A 22,359-nucleotide genomic window follows, 5' to 3' on the forward strand; every position below is an offset into this window, starting at 1 on the left:
GCGATGGTCCCTGTCTGCTGACCAGGAGGGAAGGATTTTTATTTTCCCATCACGGTCACAGGTGCAAGTCCAGGCCAGGGAAGAACTTGCCTGTCCATCCCAGGAGGTTTTGGTGTAGGTCAGGCATGTCCCCTCCCTGTGGAGTGGGGATGTTGGGAGGGCAGCTGGGGAAATGCATGATACGGGTTTTTACAAGCCAGAGACCTGAGCACAGACTTCATGTTTAAGACCCAATATGAAGAAAAATAGGTACAACTCTAACGTGATGTGCAAGTGCAAAAGCTGTTTTCAGGGACAGCACCGACGTTCCTCCTCTCCCAGCCACAGGGAGCCCAGTTATGTTGCCTAGCAAGACCAGTATCATAAAGGATGGGGGAGGAAGGAGAAATGGGAGGATCCTATCCTTTCAGCAGGTACAGAGAAAAAGACAAATATTGATTTCAGCAATAATTTCCTCTGTCTGCCCGTGGGTGTAAAGTCCAGCAAGAAGACATAAGCAGCCAGCATGGGGCTGGGCAGATAATGAAGCCACCACAGATGGGAGTCTGCAGCTGTTTGTGCCAGGGGGCTGATGTTATAGGTGAAGCTCCGAGGGAGTGTCTGGATCTGGCTCTGATTAGTGCTTTGGGGTCCCAATCAATGAGAACTGCAGAAAAATCCTTCTCTCTCCTCCAGCCTCTCCCATAATTTTTTTCCTGTCTCCATTGCCAGCGTCAGCTGCCTAGGTATCTTATCCCAAAATGTTGTGCCTCCCCCAGGAAAGAAAGCCAGGGTGTCAGAGATCACCCAGCCAGGTTTGGAAAACACCATGTTGTTGTAAGTAGTGATTGTTCAGAAACTGGAGTACTCCAAAGGCAGCTGCCAGAAGGGCCCAAAATCACAAGGAGCCCATTGGAAAAGCGGAGGGGGGGGGGGGTCACTTGTTAAGTCCTGCAGCAGAGGATATTCCCTTCATGGGCATAGTGGGAGGTGGCACTTCATCCTGAGGGTAAATCCTCCTCCAGTGGAGACCAGAGACATCGTGTGCTCTTGCACTGCGCTGTTCAGTGGGAGCCACTTGTTGCTCTGTAACCAGCCATGTTTCAGCCCTGGCTGAAATTAAGCCTTAATTTCCATCTTGCAATGAGCACCTCTGAATACAGTGTGGCCCAGTTTGGGGGCAGAGGAAGGACTGGGCAACTTCTCAAGGCCTCCACCAGTGGCATTTACTGTCATTCCTATGCTAGAGGTTTAACTGAGATCCCTGTTAAGTCTTTCTCCAACACCTTCGTGTTTCAGTGGTATATTATGTTAGTGCTCATGCTGTAAATAATAACAATCAAGAAGGCTGTTTAGCAAGGTTGTGCTATGGTTGTGCTTGTCCTACTTGGGTGCACGTGGCTTTTTGAGGCGTTTTTGAACAGGACAGCAAGTCCTCTAGCAGTGGACTGTGGATGTAACGAGCACGGATCATTAGCAGCAGCGGTCAATAGATACTTTTCCTACCTTCCTGCCAGAAACTGATGAAAATGTGTTACGAAAATTCAAGCCTCCTGGCCATTTAGAACAAGCTTCCTGCTTTGCTCTGCTCTGTAATGTCAGCAAGCAGGGAGGCAATGTTCCCACACGCCCCACACCTATGTGTGAACACACCCACCCACCCACCCTGTGGGGACCTCACACATGTCCCAAAATGTCTGCAGCACAGAAGTACCCAGGCTGGGTTTTGGCACAGGTGTAGGAAGGTGCAAGGGTTGCTCTGGGTTGTATCTGTTGAGGACAGCAGGCAGCCAGACTGGGGCAATTTGTGGCTTCCCAGAAACTGCCTGGTATTCTTCTACTTCTTGTCCCTTCTGCGGGGGCATGGTGAACGGGTTGGAAATGGCTCCTGCTAGGGAGCTCCGCCTGCCAGCCCAGGTGGGAAGAGGGCCCATGCTCTGCTATGGGTATTGTCTGCCTCCCAGGGCTCGTGGGAGCCTGGATGGATTAGGACATCCACAGCACAGTCCTGGCCTGACCTGTGTCAGGACCATCTCCAGATACTTGCCTCTTGTTCACTCCATGGGCACTGGACTAGACACGAAGCCACAGGGTGGCTCTGAGTTGAGTTCAGTCTCCTGCCTTGGCTGTAGGGTCAACAACCCTTTGAGGTGGCTACAGCCCAGGTCCCACCTCCAGGCTAGCCAGGCATCCTCAGCTTGGTCAACAATGTCATTCTTCTGTGTGGCCAGGAAGCCTGTGACCTCTGCTGAGAGGTCACCTCCTTCTGAGGCATGTGGAGAAGGGGTAGAGATGGGACAGCCACCCACTTCCCGCTCCCCACTGTTCCTCAGCTGGGGAGATGATGAGTAGGACCTTCCTGCCTATGCCTTGTGCCCATAGCTGAGATGTATCACACTCTGCCGCTCCCAGCAGCCTCCTGCCTGAAACCCAATCGCTGGGTTGGGATTGGATGGGAGTAAGCAGGAAGGGGCTGACAGCAAGGGAGGAGGAACTCCAACCTCCTTCTGAGTCTCAGACAGGCACAATTAGAGCTCTTTCGGGGAAACTGGGTGTTGCTCCTGCTGGCGTCTCCTCAGGAGCAGAGGTGCAGCGGTGCCAATGCTGCCTGCTACAAGCCAGCCTGAAACCCAATCGCTGGGTTGGGATTGGATGGGAGTAAGCAGGAAGGGGCTGACAGCAAGGGAGGAGGAACTCCAACCTCCTTCTGAGTCTCAGACAGGCACAATTAGAGCTCTTTCGGGGAAACTGGGTGTTGCTCCTGCTGGCGTCTCCTCAGGAGCAGAGGTGCAGCGGTGCCAATGCTGCCTGCTACAAGCCAGCCTGGGGAGGCAGGCGGGGGTTAACGAATGAGCTGGTAGGTGAGGATGAGCAGGCTGGTCCAGGGCTGACATGGGTGTCTGGACGTGGCTGTAGGTTAATGTGGATGAGCCAGCCAGGAGGTGAAGGGGCAACTGTGTGGGTGCTGCCTGCCCTGGCTCTGCCTTTCCCTCTCCTGTTGGCAATGGGAAGGTCCCTCACCAGCTGCCCAGAGCTTGTCAGGAGTTTGTGTGTCAGAGACCTCTGTCCTGCTGATGGCAAGGGGGTTGGAACTAGATGATCTTTAAGGTCCCTTCCAACCCAAACCATTCTATGATTCAGTTTGTCAAAATTGGCTTGTTAGTATCAAATTAGGGAATAGATAGTTGAGTTCATGAGCAGGGACTGCTTCAGCCTTGTTGATGAAGGAGATTAGGCTATAAAAAACATCAGAGGGTGGAGGAAGGGGATCCCTCCAAGGCATCCATGCAGTTCTCACTGGGAAATGAAGACCCAAACTAGAAACTGCTGCTGAATGGCAGACAGAAGAGCCCCACCACAGCCATCCTTTGTCATATCGCTACTTGAGGGAGGACCTGTGCATGCTGGAAAGGGCAAAGGAGGTCAGTTCCAGGTGCTCTTTCAGCCCTGCAAGGAGAGCTGGACTTGGGCTGGGAGCTGGGCAGCTTCTGGTGCATGGCAGCCCTTGGCTCCCTCTGCAGAGCACTGGGCTCCTGTGGCTCCCATCTCTGAAAGGGCTCTGCATTAGTGTCCAGCTCCCAGCACACTCTGGATTGCTGACAGCTTGCAGGAAGCAGAGAAGTAAGGTGTTTGCAGAGGCTGAAGCTGCTGATCATATGAGCAGGCTGAGCCATTGCAAACACCCACGGCACCGCCAGTCCCAGGGACTGGACACCCTGTCCTGTTTTTCTGACTGAATCCTCACTGCCTTGTCCCATTTGTTTGTTATTTTAGGTTTGCCCAGGTAGCCGTGCCTCTCTTATTTGTTATTGCAGAGGCAATGAGCTGTGCCCCTCTTGTGTTATTGTAGGATTGCCTGCACCAGTGTGAATCCTCCCCTCCTCTTAATTACTGCAGGGCAGCCCAGGGAGATGCCCTGGCTCTGCCTTGTCCAGCACTGGCAGTCAGTGCCAGAGGGGATTCCTGGGACAGATCACAGTGTGTTTCATTGCCCTGGAAGAGCTTAGTCACTGCAGATGTCTCCGGTCTCCTTTCAGACCTCGGATTGCTGCAACATCTTTGTGGCAAAGGATGCTCTTCTACTGCACCTTGTACAGTGTCTTTTCCTCAGGAACAAGATCATTCCCAGTTTATTCAATCTCTTCCATATCCCTTGTCTGTCACCCCCCTATAATAGAGGAGCCTAGAGCTCTGCTATCTTCACTGTAGGGTTGCAGGAGGGATGAGACGTGTTCACTGGCGTCAGAGTTGCAGGAGACACCGTGCAGGGAGGGATTTCAGCCATCCAGGTGCTTTTCTTCCTACCTTGGTGGGTTGCCCCATGCTTGCCTGGCACCTGCTCAGCACAAACCTGCTGTCAGCGCAAGGCTACTGGGAACCAAGGACTAGGAGGCCAGGAGCTTCAGGAGCTTTAAACTCTATTCAAATTTAGTCCAGAAATAACCCTTTTTCACTCCAGTGGCTGTCCTAAATGTCACAAGTCATCTAAGTTTAGACTGTCACCAGCTCTCTCCTATATATAACCGCACAGGGCTCCTGACTGCATCCTGCTGCCACAGGTCACACTGGAGCGATCCGGAGAAGGTGATAGCCATGGGCAGAGCCTAAACATGCTCTTCCCTTGCCATTGGTGCTGGCTACGGTCTGGCAGCACTGCTTGGCAGTGTTACCCTGGGCTTTGCTGGCTGCTTGGTGTGTGACAGTGGACAGGAGCTGGTTTGGTCCCGTGAATGTGGGGCTGCAGGCTGAGGACCCTGGAGATCCCAGCACTTGCCAGCCACATCTTTTGTATCGCTGCTGAAGTGTCCAACAAACCACTGTGGTGGTTTTGCTGTGTGATTGTCATTGACTTTGGAGCTGTCTCATCTTTGAGCATCCCTAGGTTCTGCTCTTGCATCTACAAGGTGGGATGGGGTGTGAATTTGTCACTTAATCCTCTCGCCTTGGCTAAAGAGGGGCTTCTCTGCCACATCTTGTGTGTCATCTGGTCCTTTCTGGGTGTGGAATAACCCTCCCACCATTCCTTCTCCACTGACACACTACAAACGATAGTGGCCTTGTATGTAGGAACTCTTTTTGACCCCCCAAATCCTCCATGCCCTTGGACACCTTCCTGTCCTGAGCTCAGGGGTCACACGAAGGCCATGCCAAGTCCCACACAGTGGGATAAAGCCAGGTCTATAGGCAGCAGCTGGGAAAGGGATTTCTTCAGTCATTTGTTCCCATCCTGCCTGGTGCAAAGATGTCCTCTGGGGTTGGGCAGGAGGCCCTCTGTGCAAAAGCAAGCCTCAGTGAGCTCATGGAGACCTGACGGTTTGATATCCTTTCCCTTCCAGAACGGGAGTCCCGAGAACATGAGGAGCCAACCACATCGGAGATGACAGAGGAAACCTACCCACCCAAGTCCTACCGGCCGAAGCACGGGCGCCTCTCCGAGCTGAAGGCTGAGGCCCTGAAGAAGGATCGCCGGAAGAAGTTGACCCTGGCCAAGTTCGTGGGCATGGCAGAGAACACGGCGCACCCCCGTGTCGTCATCCCTGAGCTCCGGCAAGAGTTTGAGCTGGTGGGTGCCTTTGCCTTCCCTCCGCGGGCTTCTCTGGGCAGGGGTCTGTGGGGGGGCTTTGCCACTCTGGGGAGCAGGTGCCGGTGGGGGGCACAGGGGACCTGGGGGCATTTGCAAATGGAGGCTTGCTGCAGGGTGCTCTCCTCCTCACACTCCAAATCCTCAAGGGCCCCCTGCCGCAGGCACATGGAGGCATCCCTGCAGGAGCTCAAGAGCAGCCAGCGGATGGTCCCCCGCGCTGTCCACCTCCCCAACTGCGACCGAAAGGGCTTTTACAAGAGGAAGCAGGTAAGAGCCCCACGGAGGGATGCTCCCCACCCAGGGAAGCGCTTTCTCTGCTGCTGCCCTGGATGGAAAGAATGGAGGTTTTTCCTCTGCGGGCCAGTGGGGAGGTGGTTGTGAGCATTTCCAGGCACCTTTGGTGGTGGGTTGTCTCCCTGACAGCTCCAACTGCTGTCCAGCCTGAATCAAACATCCTGAAGGAGCTGGTCAGGGAGCAGGGGAAGTCAGAGAGCCTGGGGCTGGGGTAGCAGTGGGGATGGAGAGGTGCTGAAAGCAGAGAGCGGGAGACAGGTCCGACCTAGAGCGTTGCATCGCTGGAATGAAAGGGGAAAAGTGCAGGGCTGGTCCTGATCCCTAGCATGAGGGAGTCCTACCACTGGTGGCCATCTCCTGATCTCTCTCCCTTGGGTGTCTCCCCAGTGCAAGCCCTCCCGAGGCCGGAAGCGTGGGTTGTGTTGGTGCGTGGACAAATACGGCATGAAGCTGCCGGGGACTGACTACCTGAGCGGAGACCTGCAGTGCCATGCGTTTGACAGCAGCAACGTGGAGTGAAGTCGCATCCCCTCCCTCCACCCCGTCACTACCTACCCAGGCTCCCTTCTACCCTCCCCTCCGCACCTCCCTGTGCCCCGGGACTCCGATTCCTTTCATCTCATGTAAGAAGAAAAAAAGAAAGGAAAAGAAAAAAGAGAAAGGAAGGAAAAGAAAAAAGAGAAGGGAAGAAAAAGAAAAAAGGGAAAGGGAAAGAAGAAAAGAAAAGAAAAGAAAAGAAAAGAAAAGAAAAGAAAAGAAAAGAAAAGAAAAGAAAAGAAAAGAAAAGAAAAGAAAAGAAAAGAAAAGAAAAGAAAAGAAAAGAAAAGAAAAGAAAAGAAAAGAAAAGAGAAAAACAAACCCTGAAGAAACTGAGGACTCGGAATCTACAGCAGCCTCTTGACAACAAGGACTCAGCAAGGAAAGGACAGAGCCAGAGACAAACCAGCTGCAGCCGCTCTGCCGTCCCGTGCCTCCCTGCGCCTCTCCCCAATGCCGCCCGCACCCTCCTGCCACGAGCAGAGGCCACCCCGATGTAGGAAGCTCTCCGAGTTGGTGATTTTCCAGTATGGGTTTCAGGCAGGGGTTTTTTTGTTTTGTTTTGATTTTTACCACGTTAGCTAGTTGTTTTATAAAGGTTCTCAAGAGAAAACTTTGCGGCCACCAGCAGTCCCCCTCCTCGCTGCAGTCCTCCAGAGTCTCCTCCCCACATCACTGGGACTCACTCGAGTCAATTTAATTTGACTTCAGTCTCAAACGACCACCCCGGATCCAGGCAGATTTCAACATGTCAGGAGGAGTGGGACTGCTGGCTTCGTGTCTGGAGACGAGCCAGGGAGGGAAACACAGGTCCTGCAATGGCATGAATACTCCTCCCAAAAATGTTTGTGGACTTCAAAAAGAAATCATCCAAAAAAAAAGAAGATATACTTCTCCATCCGGTTCCTCTTGAACAGGAGGTCAGACATCTTTTTGGACAAGCAGGACTCTGACCATTGTCCATCCATGTGTGGAAGCGTTCTGGAGACGAGCCAGGGAGGGAAACACAGGTCCTGCAATGGCATGAATACTCCTCCCAAAAATGTTTGTGGACTTCAAAAAGAAATCATCCAAAAAAAAAGAAGATATACTTCTCCATCCGGTTCCTCTTGAACAGGAGGTCAGACATCTTTTTGGACAAGCAGGACTCTGACCATTGTCCATCCATGTGTGGAAGCGTTTGTCACCTGCGTGCGTGTGTGTGTGTGCAAGTGTGTGTGTGTGTGTGCGTGTGTGCACACGCGTGCACAGACATGGCTTTTCCTCCTTGTAAAACTTTGCCTCGAAACCTGCAATCTGGAGGGCTTAACTGTAAGCAGGGGGAGAGATGCTGCCCCCCGAAAAACCAAGAAGAATAACCTACCAGACTAAGCACAGGAGCAGAGTTACAGAGGAGCATCGGTGCCTGCAGGATCGGGGCCCCTCTGATGTCGAGGGCTGCATCCAAGCTGACCTTGCAGATACGCCGTCACTGTTCAGACTGAAGCATCCCTACATGGGGACAGGGGGATTGAGGCCACAATTCGTCACCACCCTTTGCCACCACAAGGAAGAACAACTGTGGAGATTTTTTATTATTATTATTATTATTATTTTATTTTTTCACAGCCAAAAAAGTGGTTTGCTCCAGGGGAAAAAAAACACAAACCTACACTTTGTTTTGTCTTGGCTTTTTGTTAAGGCTAGTTTCTAGCCTTCACTGTGGGTAGGAAAATGCTGATCTCCATCTTTTCGCATTGAGGATACTGCTCACGTTGCCACAGCTGACTCCTGCCAACCCTGCAGTAAGATCCTGTGACAAGCTCTTGCCTTTAACCTGGGACCCAGCTGCTTGTTGAGCGACAGCAGCCACCACACCGCCGAGACCCACTGCCTCAGGCACACTGGGACAGCCCTTGGTTGCCTTCCTGCTTTTTTGTTGTTTTTAATTTGTACGTTAGATTTTTTGGGACTGTTGCCTCTCATTTCCCCATGACAAGGGTCTCCAGGATGTTGGTGCTCAGAGAAGATCCTGCAGCGAAGGGAAGGAAGGAAAGGAAAGAGAGCCACGAGGTCTGGGTGCTGCCGTCACAGTGGGCAAACATGCACCCACCGGGGACCACATCCCGCCACCGCAGCTGGAGCTGGCAGCTAGTACTGCCCAAAGGACATGGCTGATCTCAAGGGGAAGGTTTCTGCACCCCTGAAGCCCCTTTGAGGATACCAGAGCTGGGCAGAGAGGAGAGGGGGTCCACAGTGCCAGCAGAGATGGGACAAGGGGGATTTGATGCCAAGGAGGTCTGGTGGAGGCCCCTCTCCATCACAGATTCGGCACCCTCATAGCCTCCCACAGCATGGCATCACTCCCCCAAGCACCCTTCGGGCCCCCTGCCAGGACACTTGCCCCTATCAAGGACAGGACTGGATGCCTCGGAGTTACATTGGGGCAAGTTTCACAGATGGACTTTCAAGGAGACCGAGTGGGGTGTATTTGGAGCTGTTGATGAGGTGTCTTCCCTTACTGAAAAGAAGGGGGTGCCACCAAATGCAGATCTGTCCCCCTAAAAAACCTACAGGAGCAAGGTGACCCCTGCATTGCTGGAGGGGAGCATGGTGGGTGCTGGGGCCAAGGGAGGAACCCCTCTGGGCTCTGCAGGGCTGATGGAGACGGGTTGGTTTGATGAGGATGAGGGGTTAATGGTGCAGTGAAGGTGGGGTGAAGAATGGAGTAAAGAAGGCAGGTGGAGGAGGAGCCTGTGCCAACCCCAGGGGCCACAGGTCGCCATTGTCACCAGTCTCCCATCTCTGCTTGCCGATCACCGTGCAAAACCTCCTGACTGTTACAGGCCAGTACCACCTTCCCTAGGACCCTCCTTCTCTCTCCCTCCTTCTTGCTTTTTTGTTCGTTTGTTTGTTTGTTTTGTTGTTTGATTTCCCAAAACTTGAAAGCCTTTGGCTGCAGAGAAAGGAGACGTGCTGCCGGAGCAGGATGGGAGCAGGCAGAGGGACGGCAGCTCCCCATGGACTTTGCCTTTTGGGGCTGATGTTTTTGCAGCGTGAGGGTCAGCTCACAGGGCCCACTGGTGGTCTCGTGATGTGGCCACCACGGTGATACTGGGAGGGGGACACACAGGGTGCCTCCCTGATGTCTTCCAACAAAGTGAGTCTCAGGCATGACCCCGGGAGCCTAGAGACCAAAATCCATCCCACACAGCCTCCCTCTCCCCTGCACATTCAGCACTACAACAGCACTGTCTGTCCAGTCCCCACCAACATGGGGGGAGGAGGATGCAAGGAGGGGGTGCACCACCCTAACCCCCCACAAGCCACCTCGGCTCCCAGGACAGGACCCCGAGAGACCCCCCAGCCGCCCGCTCCCTTGAGGATCCCCGGCAGGACGAGGCTGGTTGCATGCACTAATATTTAGGACTGGGGTTGGAGCCTGGGTTAAGCTGGGGGTGAGAGCTGATTCAGAAGGGGGTTTGCCACCCCCGAGGGACAGCAGTGACAAGGTGTTCCTATTCTCAGCACCCAGCAGCACCGCTTTGCATTTGGGGTGAGAAAACCAAAAGGGCAGATTTGGGAGCTGGGGAGCAGCGGGGGCCGAGGCACATGGGGCAGTTTGTGCATCCGGGGAGGCATGAGGTTCAGGCACAGTGTCTGCACCAAGCCTGTGCCAGCACCCAGGATAGTGGCTGGGAAGGAGAGGACAAGGATGGGGTAGGGATTGGGACAGCCTTTCCACCACCTCTCCCCAGGGAGCGGCACTCAGCAGCTGGGCTACCCCTTGTCTGTACTGCAGTGGACTTCGAAAACCACTAGTACAAGAGCATTTTGCACTATTTCTCTGCTCTCTCTCCCCCCTTCTCTTTTTCTCTCCCTTCCCTATGAGAACTTCCTTTTTGTTGTTGAGGTTTTTTGTTGTTGATTTTTTTTTTCCCCCAAAAGGAGCATTGTATATTTAAGGACCGACAGTTCACTTTGCTTCCAGACCGCTGTCCTGGCCCTGGCTAGGAGCCCTGCCTACTGTGTCCCCCTCCCCAGTCCTGCCAGCCCCCCACCACTGCCACCGGGACAGACGCCACCACGCACGTTGCCCACCGTTGTAACACAGTTGTTAAAACACACCAGATTCCGAGTTTCCTGCCTGGTTTTTATCTTTAAGCAATACTCACTACACATTTTACGGTAGCTTTTTATAGCTTTACATACATACGGTAGCTCTGTTGTTTCATTTTGTTTTGTTTTTGTTGTTTTGTTTTGGTTTTTTTTCCAGTAAACAAGAAATATGCATAATCTTACTGGTGGGAAAAAAAAAAAAAGCAGTTTGTGAAAAACTGACAATGGAAGAAGAGCTTAATGCTCTGTTTAGCATTTTGTACTTAAAAAAAAAAAATCTCACATTTTATTAAAAAGTGAAGATTGCTGTATACTATTTATTCAACTTATAATTTATGTTACTCTTTGATCTTTGTCTTTTCTCATGACAAAGCATTTATTTAATAAAGTTATGCATTCAGTTAGCTTGTGCCTGACCCTCGTGGAGCGTCTGCGTGCTGATGCCCACCAGTGAGCTGCTCCATCCCCAAGCATCCCCCGGCCGGTCGCATTGCACCCCAAGGGGCTCAGCCAGATCCATAGGGGTGCTGGGGGAGGTACGGGGCACAGGGTAATATGGTGGCAATGGTTTAGATACCAGAGCAATACCCTAAAGCAGTGGTAAAATTACAAGCTTGAGTTTAGAGCATCCTTAACGCAGAGCTGTCCTATTTTTTTAGCAATTTCTTTGTGTGGATCTGGCAGTGGGGCATGGCCACGACATTGATCTTGGTTACGGTGGAAGAGGGCCTGGCTGCTGGTGATGCTGAGCCCCCAGTTGCTATTCCAAACTGAGTCCCCACACTTTGGGATCGGAAATGATGTTTGAGCCTCAGACCTCTATTTGCCCCAGTGTACAGGAGCATCCCTGTGCCATTCCTGGGCAGCCCAGCCAGACCATGCTCCTCAGACCTCTCATGCCCTTCCCACTGCCCTGTGTCCTCCCTGATGCCAGATCTGGTATTTCCACCCAGAAAGTTAGGGCTCTTTTCTCTGTCCCTCCTCTCAGCTAGTGGGCTAGTAAATCATAGTCCTACCCCCAGGCTATAGCTATATAGATAGCTATAGTTGTATGTAGATGCAGTCATACAGTCTTACACTAATTATTTATATTAAATATTATTGTTTATATTGTACTAGTGCATAATTTTTATGCTATACTAAAACTGTAGTTTGCCAGTGTAGATAGATTTGTGTGTGTACACCAGAGCTGCTGGGGTTTCGGCCAGTACCCTACGTGCTGCTGGCAAGGTCCCAATGCTTGACCACACACCCTATTACCCAGAAGGCACAAAGCCAGCCCAGCCAGGATCCAAGGAGTGACACGCATCAAACCCATACACACACACACATGCAGCCTTCAAGGCCATGTTGCAACCCTGGGCAAACCTAACTAGAAGGTCTTTGCTCCCCTTGCCTTATTGCTGGCCCTCTGCAAGGTGCCTGGCCAGCTGCAAGCACTCTTTGCTGGGCTGAGGACTCCTCTCCTCCTCCAGCTCTTCACCCAGAGGGTGGCCCCAGGCATGGCCAGGCTCTGGCACCTCTGCCACCCCAGCCCTCCCTGGGCAGCACCTGGCTTGGAATACCCTTATGCCCCACAGTACTACTTGGCATCCCCCACCCCAGCAGGGCACAGCTCCCCCCAGGGGCACAAAACAGGATGGTACTAAATGTTAACTTTGTTCTTTTTTTCCATGCTCTCCAGCTCACATCTCACCCTCTATCCTGCCTGTCCCACCCCCATCCCCTGCAGCCCCATGCACTCGCTGCTTCCTGTCCCCATACACTTTCCTGGTGTTCCCCGCCACTGCCCAGCCCCTTGGCACACATCAGTCCCACTCAACATACTGGCATGGGGCAGGAAAAAGCAGATGCAGAAGTAACCTGGTGGTTTTGCCTTCCTTTGGGGAGACAAAAGGGAAACCACAGCCACGTGGCTACTGGCTGTCTGGGGCACACAAGGCCTCTCCTTCAATGCTGCAATTTTAATTGAATGCAGCATGGGTTTTTTATTATTGTTATTCTTTGCCTCTCTGTGGTGCCATCATGGCACTGAGCTGTGCCATTATGCTCCCTTAGGCAGCACCTCTCACCCTGGGAGAAGGTGCAGGAGCTTCAAGGCACACCTGTCTCCTCGGTCCCATGAGTGGAGCTGCTCAGCCAAAGCCTGATCCCGCACACAGCCCAGCCCTCCCTGCACCTTCCCAGCAGCCTGTTCTGGGCAAAGACTTCACACAAAAACACTAAGGCTGCCTTATCAGCTGGCTCAAATTTTGCTCTCCTTGAGCAAGCTAAGGGGAGTGCCCTTGGAGGGTCACCCACAGAGGGTTTCTCCCTGCAGTGCCCTGCGCAGCTGAGTAACTCTTTGCACGGGGTACAGAGGAGACCAAAACCATAGTGAGATGCTTAAAGGAGCCTAGATGATTCCTGGAGAATAGGTCCATCTGCTGGCTAATAAACAGCACAGTTAGATGCAACTGCCAACTCAAGAAGCCCCTGAAATACCAAGGTTGGGAAACTGGAAAAGCAGAGCTCCCTTCTCCTTAATAGCCTTTGCCCAAGCATCTACCACAGCCCCTGATGTCCCTGCCCTGGGTGAGAGGGACCTTCCCTTGCAAAGCTGTTCCCCTGCTCGAAGAGCAGGAAACCATCACTCTTACACAGCCTCTCAGCAGCTCAGGGAGCTCCACAAGCATCATGTCAGAAAGGGCACTCATACTGCCATCCTCTGCCCAGCAAAGTGGGACACAACCACCCTTTTCCACCAAATTTAGCTGCTGTCAGGCAGGGAGACGGTCTCTGCACACGTGCCAGCCAGACACCGACTCAAGAGGACTCGAGGGCATGGTTGTATTTTACAGACTCACAAGGTACTAGGTGTGGAGCAGGACCATAGCAGGCCAGCGGATGAGTGACACCAGTTCCTCCCTGCTTGTACCAGTGGAACCTGTAACGATGAAATGCCCAACTCCCATCACCACTTGTCAAGCCCAGTGTTTACAACATCTCCTGGACAAAAGCTAAACAGGCCCAAATGTGGGTGTGATGCATCAGGCAAAGAAATATGTCATGTGAACAGAGGGGAGTGGGGAAGATGACAGTTTTCTGGCATCCCATTTAATTTATTCCAACTTAATGCAGCTCAGCTTTTCCAAAAGATAAAAACACAAAGAAAATTTCTTGATTCCTAAACAAACCAAAAAGTACAAACTGCAGATGAGAGCCAGCATGTGCAAGGTTTACATGAAAAAGCAGAACACCCTCAGATGTTAACAGAAAACAGGTAGCATCATTTTTTACAGTTACTTGGCTTTGCATGCAGGTGTGTTTCTCTCTCATGCACTCTTGCTCCCTCTCATACACATCCACGTGCACACACCCCCACTCCTGACTTTCCAAAGGGGGGCCCATTCCCCATCTCCTCCACTGCCACAGCCAAACCCCTGCAAAGTCATGAGGGGCTTAATTTGCAAAGACAGCCTGTGACCTTCCCACTTGGGATCTGAAATGTGGGGCAAGAAGAGGGCAAAAAAAAAAAGCAATGAACCCCAGCGCTCCCCTTCCTCCAGAGCCCATTGGGCTTCTTGCTTTTCCTTATCCAGATCAAAGTCCCTGTATGGGGGTAGGAATCAGCAGTGGGGACCGATGTGGTGTTTCTCCAGCACCATTTGGTGTCACCGGGGTGTGCTGGCAGGTACCAGGGGCTGGTCCCATCCCTGCAGGTTGCAGTCATGGTCAGGCAGTTTTGCTGCCTGGCTTATGCCATGCAGGTACAGGGTGGTCCCAGCCAGACCCCAAGCTTGCCAGGGAACCCCCTTCCTCCACTCTATTGAGCCTAACCCCACAGAGGACCTGGGATCTGGAGACTACTACTCAGAAGCATTTGCCAGAGTTAGAAGATGCTTTGTTTCCCACCCTCCCTTGATCTCGAGGAAAGCCTAAGATTTTTACTGTAAGGAGAGGATTTTTGCAATTGCTCTGCAAATGGTATCTGTGTTAAAAAGAAGGTAAAAAAAAGGAAAGAAAATAATAAAATCTCCTTGCTTAGGCAATGGGGAAGTTATTTATTCTCAGCGTCAGTGTGTTCTGTACAGAGAGAAATCAACAGGTGAAATAACAGTGGAGAAACATCTCTCCCTGGAGCGGCATGTCCAGCACAAAACCTCTCAGAGCACTTGGAATTGTTTGGATTTCATCTATACAAATGTGTGTGTGGGTAGAGGGTGCATGTGTGTCAGGGCCTTTACAAAGCAAGATATATACTGTAAATTACTTACAAAAAAAAAAAAAAAAAAAAGAAAGAAAAAAGAAAATGTGTGCTGAATAGCAGATGCTTACTCCAGTCCCAAACAAAAATGGAGGGACAAGGGCAGCTGCTTGGGAGTGCAGGTTTTAGATGGGTTTTTTTCCTTATCTAGAAACAAAAAAAGAATGAAAGAGAGGGGAGGGAGGGAGGGAGAGAGAGAGACAGACAGACACACTCCCTGGCTTGTTATCCTAAATCTATGCAGGCATCCTTCTACCCAGCCCCAGCAAGTTCACTTTAGCTCCCTCAGCATTAGCTGATCCTAAGAAATACTGGGTAATAGCCCTGAAAACCCCCTGGAAAAGCAATCATTTAGCTTCGCTGTCACCCCAAGGCCCCATCCTCCCAGACCAGTGGCAGGAGCCAGGTCCCTGCAGGGCTGGCTGTGCCTCAGTGCCAGGAAGGGAAGCAGCCAGGAGTAGGGATTTTTTGGGGGGAGAAGGCTGCCTCATCCTTAGCCCTTTCTCTTTCTGATGATCCTCCTCCTCTCCCTCCCAAACCACATCCCAGGCCAGGACTGATGGCCAGGCTGGGGCACAGGGGGCTGGCAGGACACAAGAGGCAGGCGACACAGTATTTACAGTCTTTGGTCTCAGGGAAGGGAGGGAAAGGGAGAAAGGGTGGTGTGGGGTTTGTTTGTTTGTTTTTTTTTTTCTTTTGTTTTTTGTTCCCCTCCTGCCTATGGCAGAGAGTTTTGCCCCTGGGAGGTGTCGAGGAGCACATGGCGCTCCATGTATGGAGGGTGCAGGAAGATGCCACAAAGCAGCAGGGAGGACAGGGCTGCAGGGTGAGGAGCAAAAAAGACCGGTTCTCTGGCTTATGTTGGGTGAAAGGCTATAGGAAAGCACTCCCTTCTCTTTGCAACCCCCCCCCAACCGCCCTTCCCCTCCCATCATCCCTCCCCTCCCCAGGAGCCAGGCAGCAGGGGAAGGAGGGCAGCACACAGGATCCAACCCCAGTCTCTTCCAGAGCCTAAAGAGACACGCTGAAACCCATGTAAAATCCAGCACTGGGGCCACGGCAAGCCACCTCCAGCGAGCAGGATCACATCCATCTACTGGCTCCGCAGGGCATGTGCTCCCCGGTCCTCCTGCTCATGGGCTGTGTAGAAGAGGTGGCACTCGGGGTCCCCACGGATGGTGGGTGCACCCTGGATCACCTTCCCATGGATGGGGTCCACACACCAGCACTCGCCACGCTGCCCGTTCACCGACATCTTGCACTGCACAGAGAGGGACAGGGCAAGGATCAGCTGAGGAAATAGGGGGAAAAAACCCCCCTCCCAGCCCCACCAGCTCAAAGCCTGAACATAGGCAGAGCTGGGGTTTCTCCAAAAGTTTGGTACTAGTTTGGATTTAGGCAAGATTCTGGGATGCTGCACTGGGACACCCCAGAATAAAAAGCACTAAAAAAAGAGGAAGAAAGTCTCCCCAGCAGGAGAGTACATCCAGGCACCCTCCACCTAAGTGCTGGTCCATGGGAGGTGGGAGCAACTGGGAATGCTTTTGCTGGCATTTACTTCCCAGCTAATGAAAAGCTGATGCTCAGCTTTGGAAACTGAGATGGAGAGAAATGGGTATCACTTCACATTTACCTTGTTTGACCTTAGCTAGGGCAGGGTGGGGGAAGAAGAGAAAGCATTTTTTGTCCCTTCTCTTTCTGCAGCAGTGACCAGTGTGTAACCCATCTGCACCCTTCAGTGCAGGCTGACTTGTTTCCAGGCACAAGGAGCAGCAGAGTGTCTTTTTGTTGTTGTTTTTTTAGCACACAAGGCATCACTGCATTGCCCAGTCTCATTCCCCTGACACAGCTCATCTCCTTATGGGAAATTTGCCAGCTCTGCTTCATGCATCCCTTCCAAGTGTGCTCATGGTGGGGGATCCAGCCAGCCCATGGGGTGCTTCACAGGCAGGGTCCAGGTGGGACAGGGAAGAGAAAAGGGACAGAGGGATATTATTCTCAGAGCATCCTACTCTTTTTTTTTTTATGCTCCTGATCAGGGGGTAGAATTAGCCCGGAGAAAAAGACTTAGCCATGAAAACAAAAGGTTTTCTGCAAGCCCCTCCAACGCTCAGTTACACAGTTGTAAGGGGTGCTCGTATCCAGGTACTATTCATAGGTGGCTGCCAGTCAACCTTGGACAAGATGGTGTTTTGCTGCCCAAGAGGTCTTTCCCAGCATTTTTTACTCCATGCCTCAGCCATTGACACCTGCTCACTTTGCATGAATTTAGCCAAGAAGTCAGAATTCAGACACGCATTAAGTCATTTGAGTCCTTTTGGGTCCCTTAAATACTTTCAGAAGTATGCTGCACCCCAATCCCCACCTCACCTGGAGGAATCCCTCCTGGAGCTGTGGGACTAGCCTCAATTTGTGGAAGAAACCCAGTAGAGTGCACTAGAAACCTTCCTGATCCCAGGAGAAGTGCTTTCTGCTTTGTCTGCAGGACTGGCCAGCATTCAGCCCCACTCTGCTATTCCCCTGTAGTGTGGCCCAGCCAGGACAAGACTTGGCTCAAAGCACATGAAAATAGACCTGGATAGGTAAGCAGCTTCTGTGGTGAAGAAGGAGCTCTGAACTAGACAGATCTTCCATCTCTGGGCTGCCTGCAGCCACGTGTAGATGTAGGTCTCACATCTCCACTTGCTAGCACATGGGTGTTACTAAACTTGTCCATGCCACATGCAATATTTGCTCTTTACCCCACACCTCACACCGTGTGCATGACATCAGCCCAGCCCTGAGCTGCTCTATGTCCTCCTTGGCTGTGCACGGAGGGGACATATGTGGAGCCCAGGGTTGCTGCTGGGAGTGCAGCCAGCCCCGGGGCTCTGGGTCTCCACACTTGCCTGTTTGAGATTGTAGAGGCCATGCTTGTCACAGTTGGGGATGTGGAGGGAGTAGAGGTGCTCCAGGGGACCTCGCTCATCTGGCAGCCGCATAGTGGAGATGCGTTCCAGGACCTGATCCAGCTCCTGCTGACAAGGGGTCTGAAAAGAGCCCAGAAAGCAGAAAACAAAAAAAAGCCATCAGGGTAATGGGACCATTCACAGTATCAACATTTTGGACAACAGAAACACCAGTAAGCCTGAACACCTGCATGAACCTCCTTAGGACACAGGTTTTCCACTGGGCCCTGCTGACTTCACCTGCAGGGACCCAAGGCTCATCTGCACATGCCGATGTGTGGAGGTACATGTGGGGAGACATGCACATCTCTCCCATGTGCCTCAAGTGGCCAAGAGCCAACGTGACACCAGATCACAGAGATACTCCCATGGGTCTCACTGGTGGTGACAAATGACATGAAGCAGGACTAATCCAGACAGACCAGGAGGATTTCTATAAGCCTAGCCCAGATCCCACACCTTTGATGCAGTTTTGGCCCAGAAGCACAACTCAAAGCCTGCGAGACCCCATGGAAGTGGAGGGGAAGCCCCAGGAATGAGAGCACCCAGCAAAGCCAGCCTCTGGAGGCATCCCTTTTGCTCCACAGCAGTCCCGAGCCAGGGTTCCCAGCCAAGGCAGCCTGGTTGAATTACACCTGATGTGAGCCAGAGTCCACACCTCTGCTTTTCCAGTTGCTGGAGATTTTTTCCAAAGGAGCAGCAGCAGTGTGGGAGCTCTAAGTTGATGGTGTCTGCACCTTATTCTGAACCTCTGCTTTGCACGTTCCTCAGCGGTGGTGAGGCTTCTTTTAAAGCCCCTTTCTGTCCCTGCACTCCCGAAATAAAAATACCTGTTATGCTTACAGAGATATGTATTATGAACCTTTTGGGGTGGCTTTCCATCCCCATCCCCATCCCCATCCCATCGAGTTGCCTCGACCAAGCTGTCCACTAGAGGGAAGTCACAGCCAAGGACTGGAGGACAGAGGGACAGGGAAGAAGGATAAGGATGACTCCGGGCACACTCTCTGCTGTGTGACAGCCCCACAGCCCACCCTCGGGGCCTCTGGGCACTCCTCCTCAACCTGGACTGGGACTGCCCTGCAGCAAGCAGGCACCCTCCCACCCCCCAAATCCCCTTGAGCCATCCTGGCACTGCCTTAGGGAAAAAGGGTGAGAGAAAACCAGTCTGCGGACAAAGGGCACACTCGCACCCTGCGGAGGTAGGTGTGGAGCCAGCAGGACCCCCCTTCTCCAGTTCTGCTGTCAGGAGGTAAAGCTGCAATGAAAATAACACCTCCTCACCAGCACATCAAAGTTCATCAGATGGTGTGTTCGGCCCCAGCTTCGGGCCAAAACAAACATTTTCTTTTTTTTTCCTCTCCCCCTCTCCCTCCTTTTTTCTTTTTTTTTTTTTTTTTCCCTCTTTTTTTCTTTTTAAGACAGTTTGGTGAAAATGTCACTAAGGCTTTTGCATTCAACATTTCCCTGGCAAGCCTGCAGCCGCCTCAGTTAGCTCCCTACAGCCCCTCTGGACTTCTCACCCTGCCCGTCGACAGCCGCGACTTCTTCGAGTCCTCATGGTTGTGATGGGCCTTGCCGACTTTGCCCATCTGCCGCTGCTGCTCGTTCACCTTCTCCCTCATAACTGCCAGCTCCTTCATGCCTGACTTCATGGGCTTCCTCCCACCAGCTCCACTTAGGATCCCTGCGGTGCCATCCACGTGGTTCTCTGTAAGGATGCTCTCGGACCGGTCATCACCATTATCTGCAGGAGACAGGACAGACAAGGAAAGGGTCAAGCTCAGCCAGGCACTCTCCCACACGTTCATCCCATCCTGGATTGCTTTCAAGTGTGTCTGGTTACCAAGACATAAAATCTTTGCATGCAAAAATTTTAAATTGCATTAGCCCTTTCATCTGGAAAGTGAGAATAGATCCTTTCATTCTGGAGTTATTACCACACTAAAAGACAGTTTAGAGAACAGGGGAAATCGCTGCTGGAGAAGTTCTTTCTGGTTTTTCTTTGACCTTCTAAATTACTTCCCGAAGAATGTCATTTTCCCATCAGAAGTCCAGTTGGGTTAGGGATGCCAAGTGTACTTCGGCTCCAAAACTTAAAACCACAGTGATTAGTAACAATACCTTGAGTCCATCTATCATCCCCCAGAGTATCTCCAGGAATACTTACTCAATATTAATGTGCTAAAATAAATTCTCAGGCCTGCTTTCAAAAATACTTTGCCTCTGTTTTATGGCCACTATAACTTCCCTCAGAGATTCTGCCATTTCAGTGACTGTCCTTGCTGTATTGTCTTTCACATTGTCATGCAGTGCATTACTCCTACCTACTTCTGCATTTAGATACTTCTGCTGACCATGGAACAGCCCCACGTGTCCTGGGCCCAACTTTGCTACTGCTGCAAGCTGCAAGACCCCCAGCTAGTTCAGCCTTTCCCACAGCAGTTAACAGAAATCTGAGGATAAACACTGGGATAGGATCCTCCACTCTCTGCTTTGTGCATTTTCACAGTTCACTGGGTGCCGTTTCCGAGAGCGATCCTTGCCAAAGCAGGACACAACGGTTGCAATGCTGCAGACACCAGTCCCTTTGGACTTTGCAGTGGCAATGAGGACAGATCTGAATTCCTCCTGCTTGCTCCAGAAGGTGACAGCTGACCTCTCCTTGGTGCCTGGTCTGATCTCACTGAGCAAGCATGGCTAACTGTAGCTGGATCTAACATTGAAGCTGGCCCTGCTTTAAGCAGGGGCTTGGACCAAGATCTTCAGAGGTCCTTTCCAGCCCAAATGAGTGTCACATAAAACTGTGCACAACAGAGGGCAAGCAATGCTTTAGCTTGTGTAACAATGCTTAATTTGTGGATCTCCTGCTTCTTGGAAGACCAAGCACACAGAGCATTTACAGATTTTAACATTTCCCTTTTTTCAGAAGCTGCATCGTGATGTTTTGTCAGAGCATAACTCTACTGTCATGACAGAGAGTGAAAAATCATAACAGCGAGTGTTTTATTTCTGCCACAGTTTTTCAAACTCTTTTCAGGTGTCACAACCCCAGGCTCACAGAGGGAAAACTCCAAGAGTTTTGTCTGAACTTACTCAGCAAATGTTTGGCTGCCTGCAGACTGATGGCAAGAGAACAGCCCAAGTCGGTTGGATCAAAGAGCCACCCCAGCCCAGCATGTCATCCACAAGAGACCATCAGCAGCTGTTTGGGGACACATGTCAGAAGGACCATTCCCAATCTGTGCTGCAGACCAGCAGCAAAAGCACTTTCATGGCTGGAGACTGCATCTGAACCAGAGGATTTAAAAGTCACTGACAGGCCCGTCCCTCAGTGGATTTGTCCAATATCTTTTTGAACTTCCTCACCATTTTGGCCTCAAATCGCCCCACTTCCCAGAAATACTAAATGCATTTGGTCTGCAGGTTTTTAGCTGCTTAGGTAGCAATTGAAAAGCAAACACGGGACAAAACCAGTCCGGCAAAGTCCATGCTTTTCCTCAATACTGGTTCCAGATGAGAACTGGGACCAGTTTTGATAGCCAGATGGGCGAGCTCAAAGTCTGGGCTGCTGCCTGGCAATTGCCATCTGGCTGTCATCCTAGGAGCCGGACAAGGAATATTTTGAGCAGGAATCTTCTGTTTATATACCAGTCTCCCCGTTAATTAGAAACACATAGTGAGAAGAGAAGGCCATGAGGCCGCCCTTCAGACAGGATCAAATGAAAAAGCACTGTGCAAGAGACAGGCAAGGCTGGCCAGACTCTGCTCCTCAATGGGCTGCTTAGGAGGGGTTTAGCCTTACGACGGTCTTTTGTGCTCCTCTCCCTGGTGTGCCACCAAGCTGTCAACAGCAGAAGAACAAGTACAACAGTAGGGAAGCATTGCAGACACACTGCAGTCCCCTGCTTCATTCAGAAAACTGATGGTACAAACTGATAGAAAAGTAGCAAACTGGAAACAGTGCCTTCCCCCATCGAATCTCACTCCTTCCTGCCTCCAACTAAAATATATAGACATCTGCCCAAATAAGCACTGTGCTAGTAAATGAAGGCGAGCTGGTAAGCCTCTTGTCGGCTGATTCATTCACAAAACCTGCTTCTGATAATATTTTTGCTCATTTTTCTCACTTTCCAATGCTAACAAATATCAGCCCAAAGAAAACCACTGATGGGAGCAGAGCGTGCAAGCTCATGTGCATGAACACACCCAGGGACAGAAGAGATTAGTCTTGGCTCTCGAGGCACCATCACAGGAGCAAGCCTGCAGCAGAGGCCAGGAAGGTCTAGCTGCTATCAACTGCAAGCTTTCCCCTCCAAGGCTGAGCCAGCCACGGCAAGCCATACCCTCACCCTGCCACTGAGCTGAATTGCTCCACACAGGGTTGATGCTGGACCCCACCACAGCTTTTCCCTCCCCCAAATCCAGTGCTGCTCTTAGGAGGAGCTCTCCTGACTGGGGCTTGCAGAGGTGGCTCAATCACTGGAGAAGGGAGACAGGACAGAAGAAGTTGGGGCCATGTGCAAAGCACCAGTGTTTCCTTCATGGATAAGCTGCACACACAGGAAGAGGCTGAGCATCAGGTGTGATGGACCACATTTCAAAGAGTAAATGGGCCAGGTAGCAACAAGAGTGAAGACATCAAGCCTCAAGGTGGGGAGAACACAGAGCAC

The 22,359-nt window shown here is 51.6% G+C and overlaps 2 protein-coding genes across 2 annotated transcripts; one reads left to right on the forward strand and one right to left on the reverse strand.

Annotated features, from left to right (window-relative positions):
• Window positions 1–5,315: 5,315 nt before the first annotated feature.
• IGFBP5 (insulin like growth factor binding protein 5) lies at window positions 5,316–6,392 on the forward strand (the record flags this gene model as incomplete). Its single annotated transcript, XM_010171167.1, has 3 exons — window positions 5,316–5,541; window positions 5,710–5,830; window positions 6,245–6,392. Coding segments are annotated over 3 exons (479 nt in total), but the record flags the coding sequence as incomplete, so codon positions are not given.
• Window positions 6,393–15,532: 9,140 nt separating this feature from the next.
• Window positions 15,533–19,434, reverse strand: IGFBP2 (insulin like growth factor binding protein 2). Its single transcript, XM_010171166.1, has 3 exons — window positions 19,210–19,434; window positions 17,627–17,767; window positions 15,533–15,999 (listed from the first exon to the last, which is right to left on the reverse strand). The coding sequence occupies exons 1-3, from the start codon at window positions 19,339–19,341 to the stop codon at window positions 15,832–15,834; spliced, it is 441 nt and encodes a 146-aa protein (XP_010169468.1). The 5' UTR covers window positions 19,342–19,434; the 3' UTR covers window positions 15,533–15,831.
• Between the last annotated feature and the right edge of the window lie 2,925 nt (window positions 19,435–22,359).

This window comes from Antrostomus carolinensis, unplaced genomic scaffold (assembly GCF_000700745.2).
Source record: "Antrostomus carolinensis isolate BGI_N321 unplaced genomic scaffold, ASM70074v2 scaffold27016, whole genome shotgun sequence".
NCBI classification, from domain to species: domain Eukaryota; kingdom Metazoa; phylum Chordata; class Aves; order Caprimulgiformes; family Caprimulgidae; genus Antrostomus; species Antrostomus carolinensis.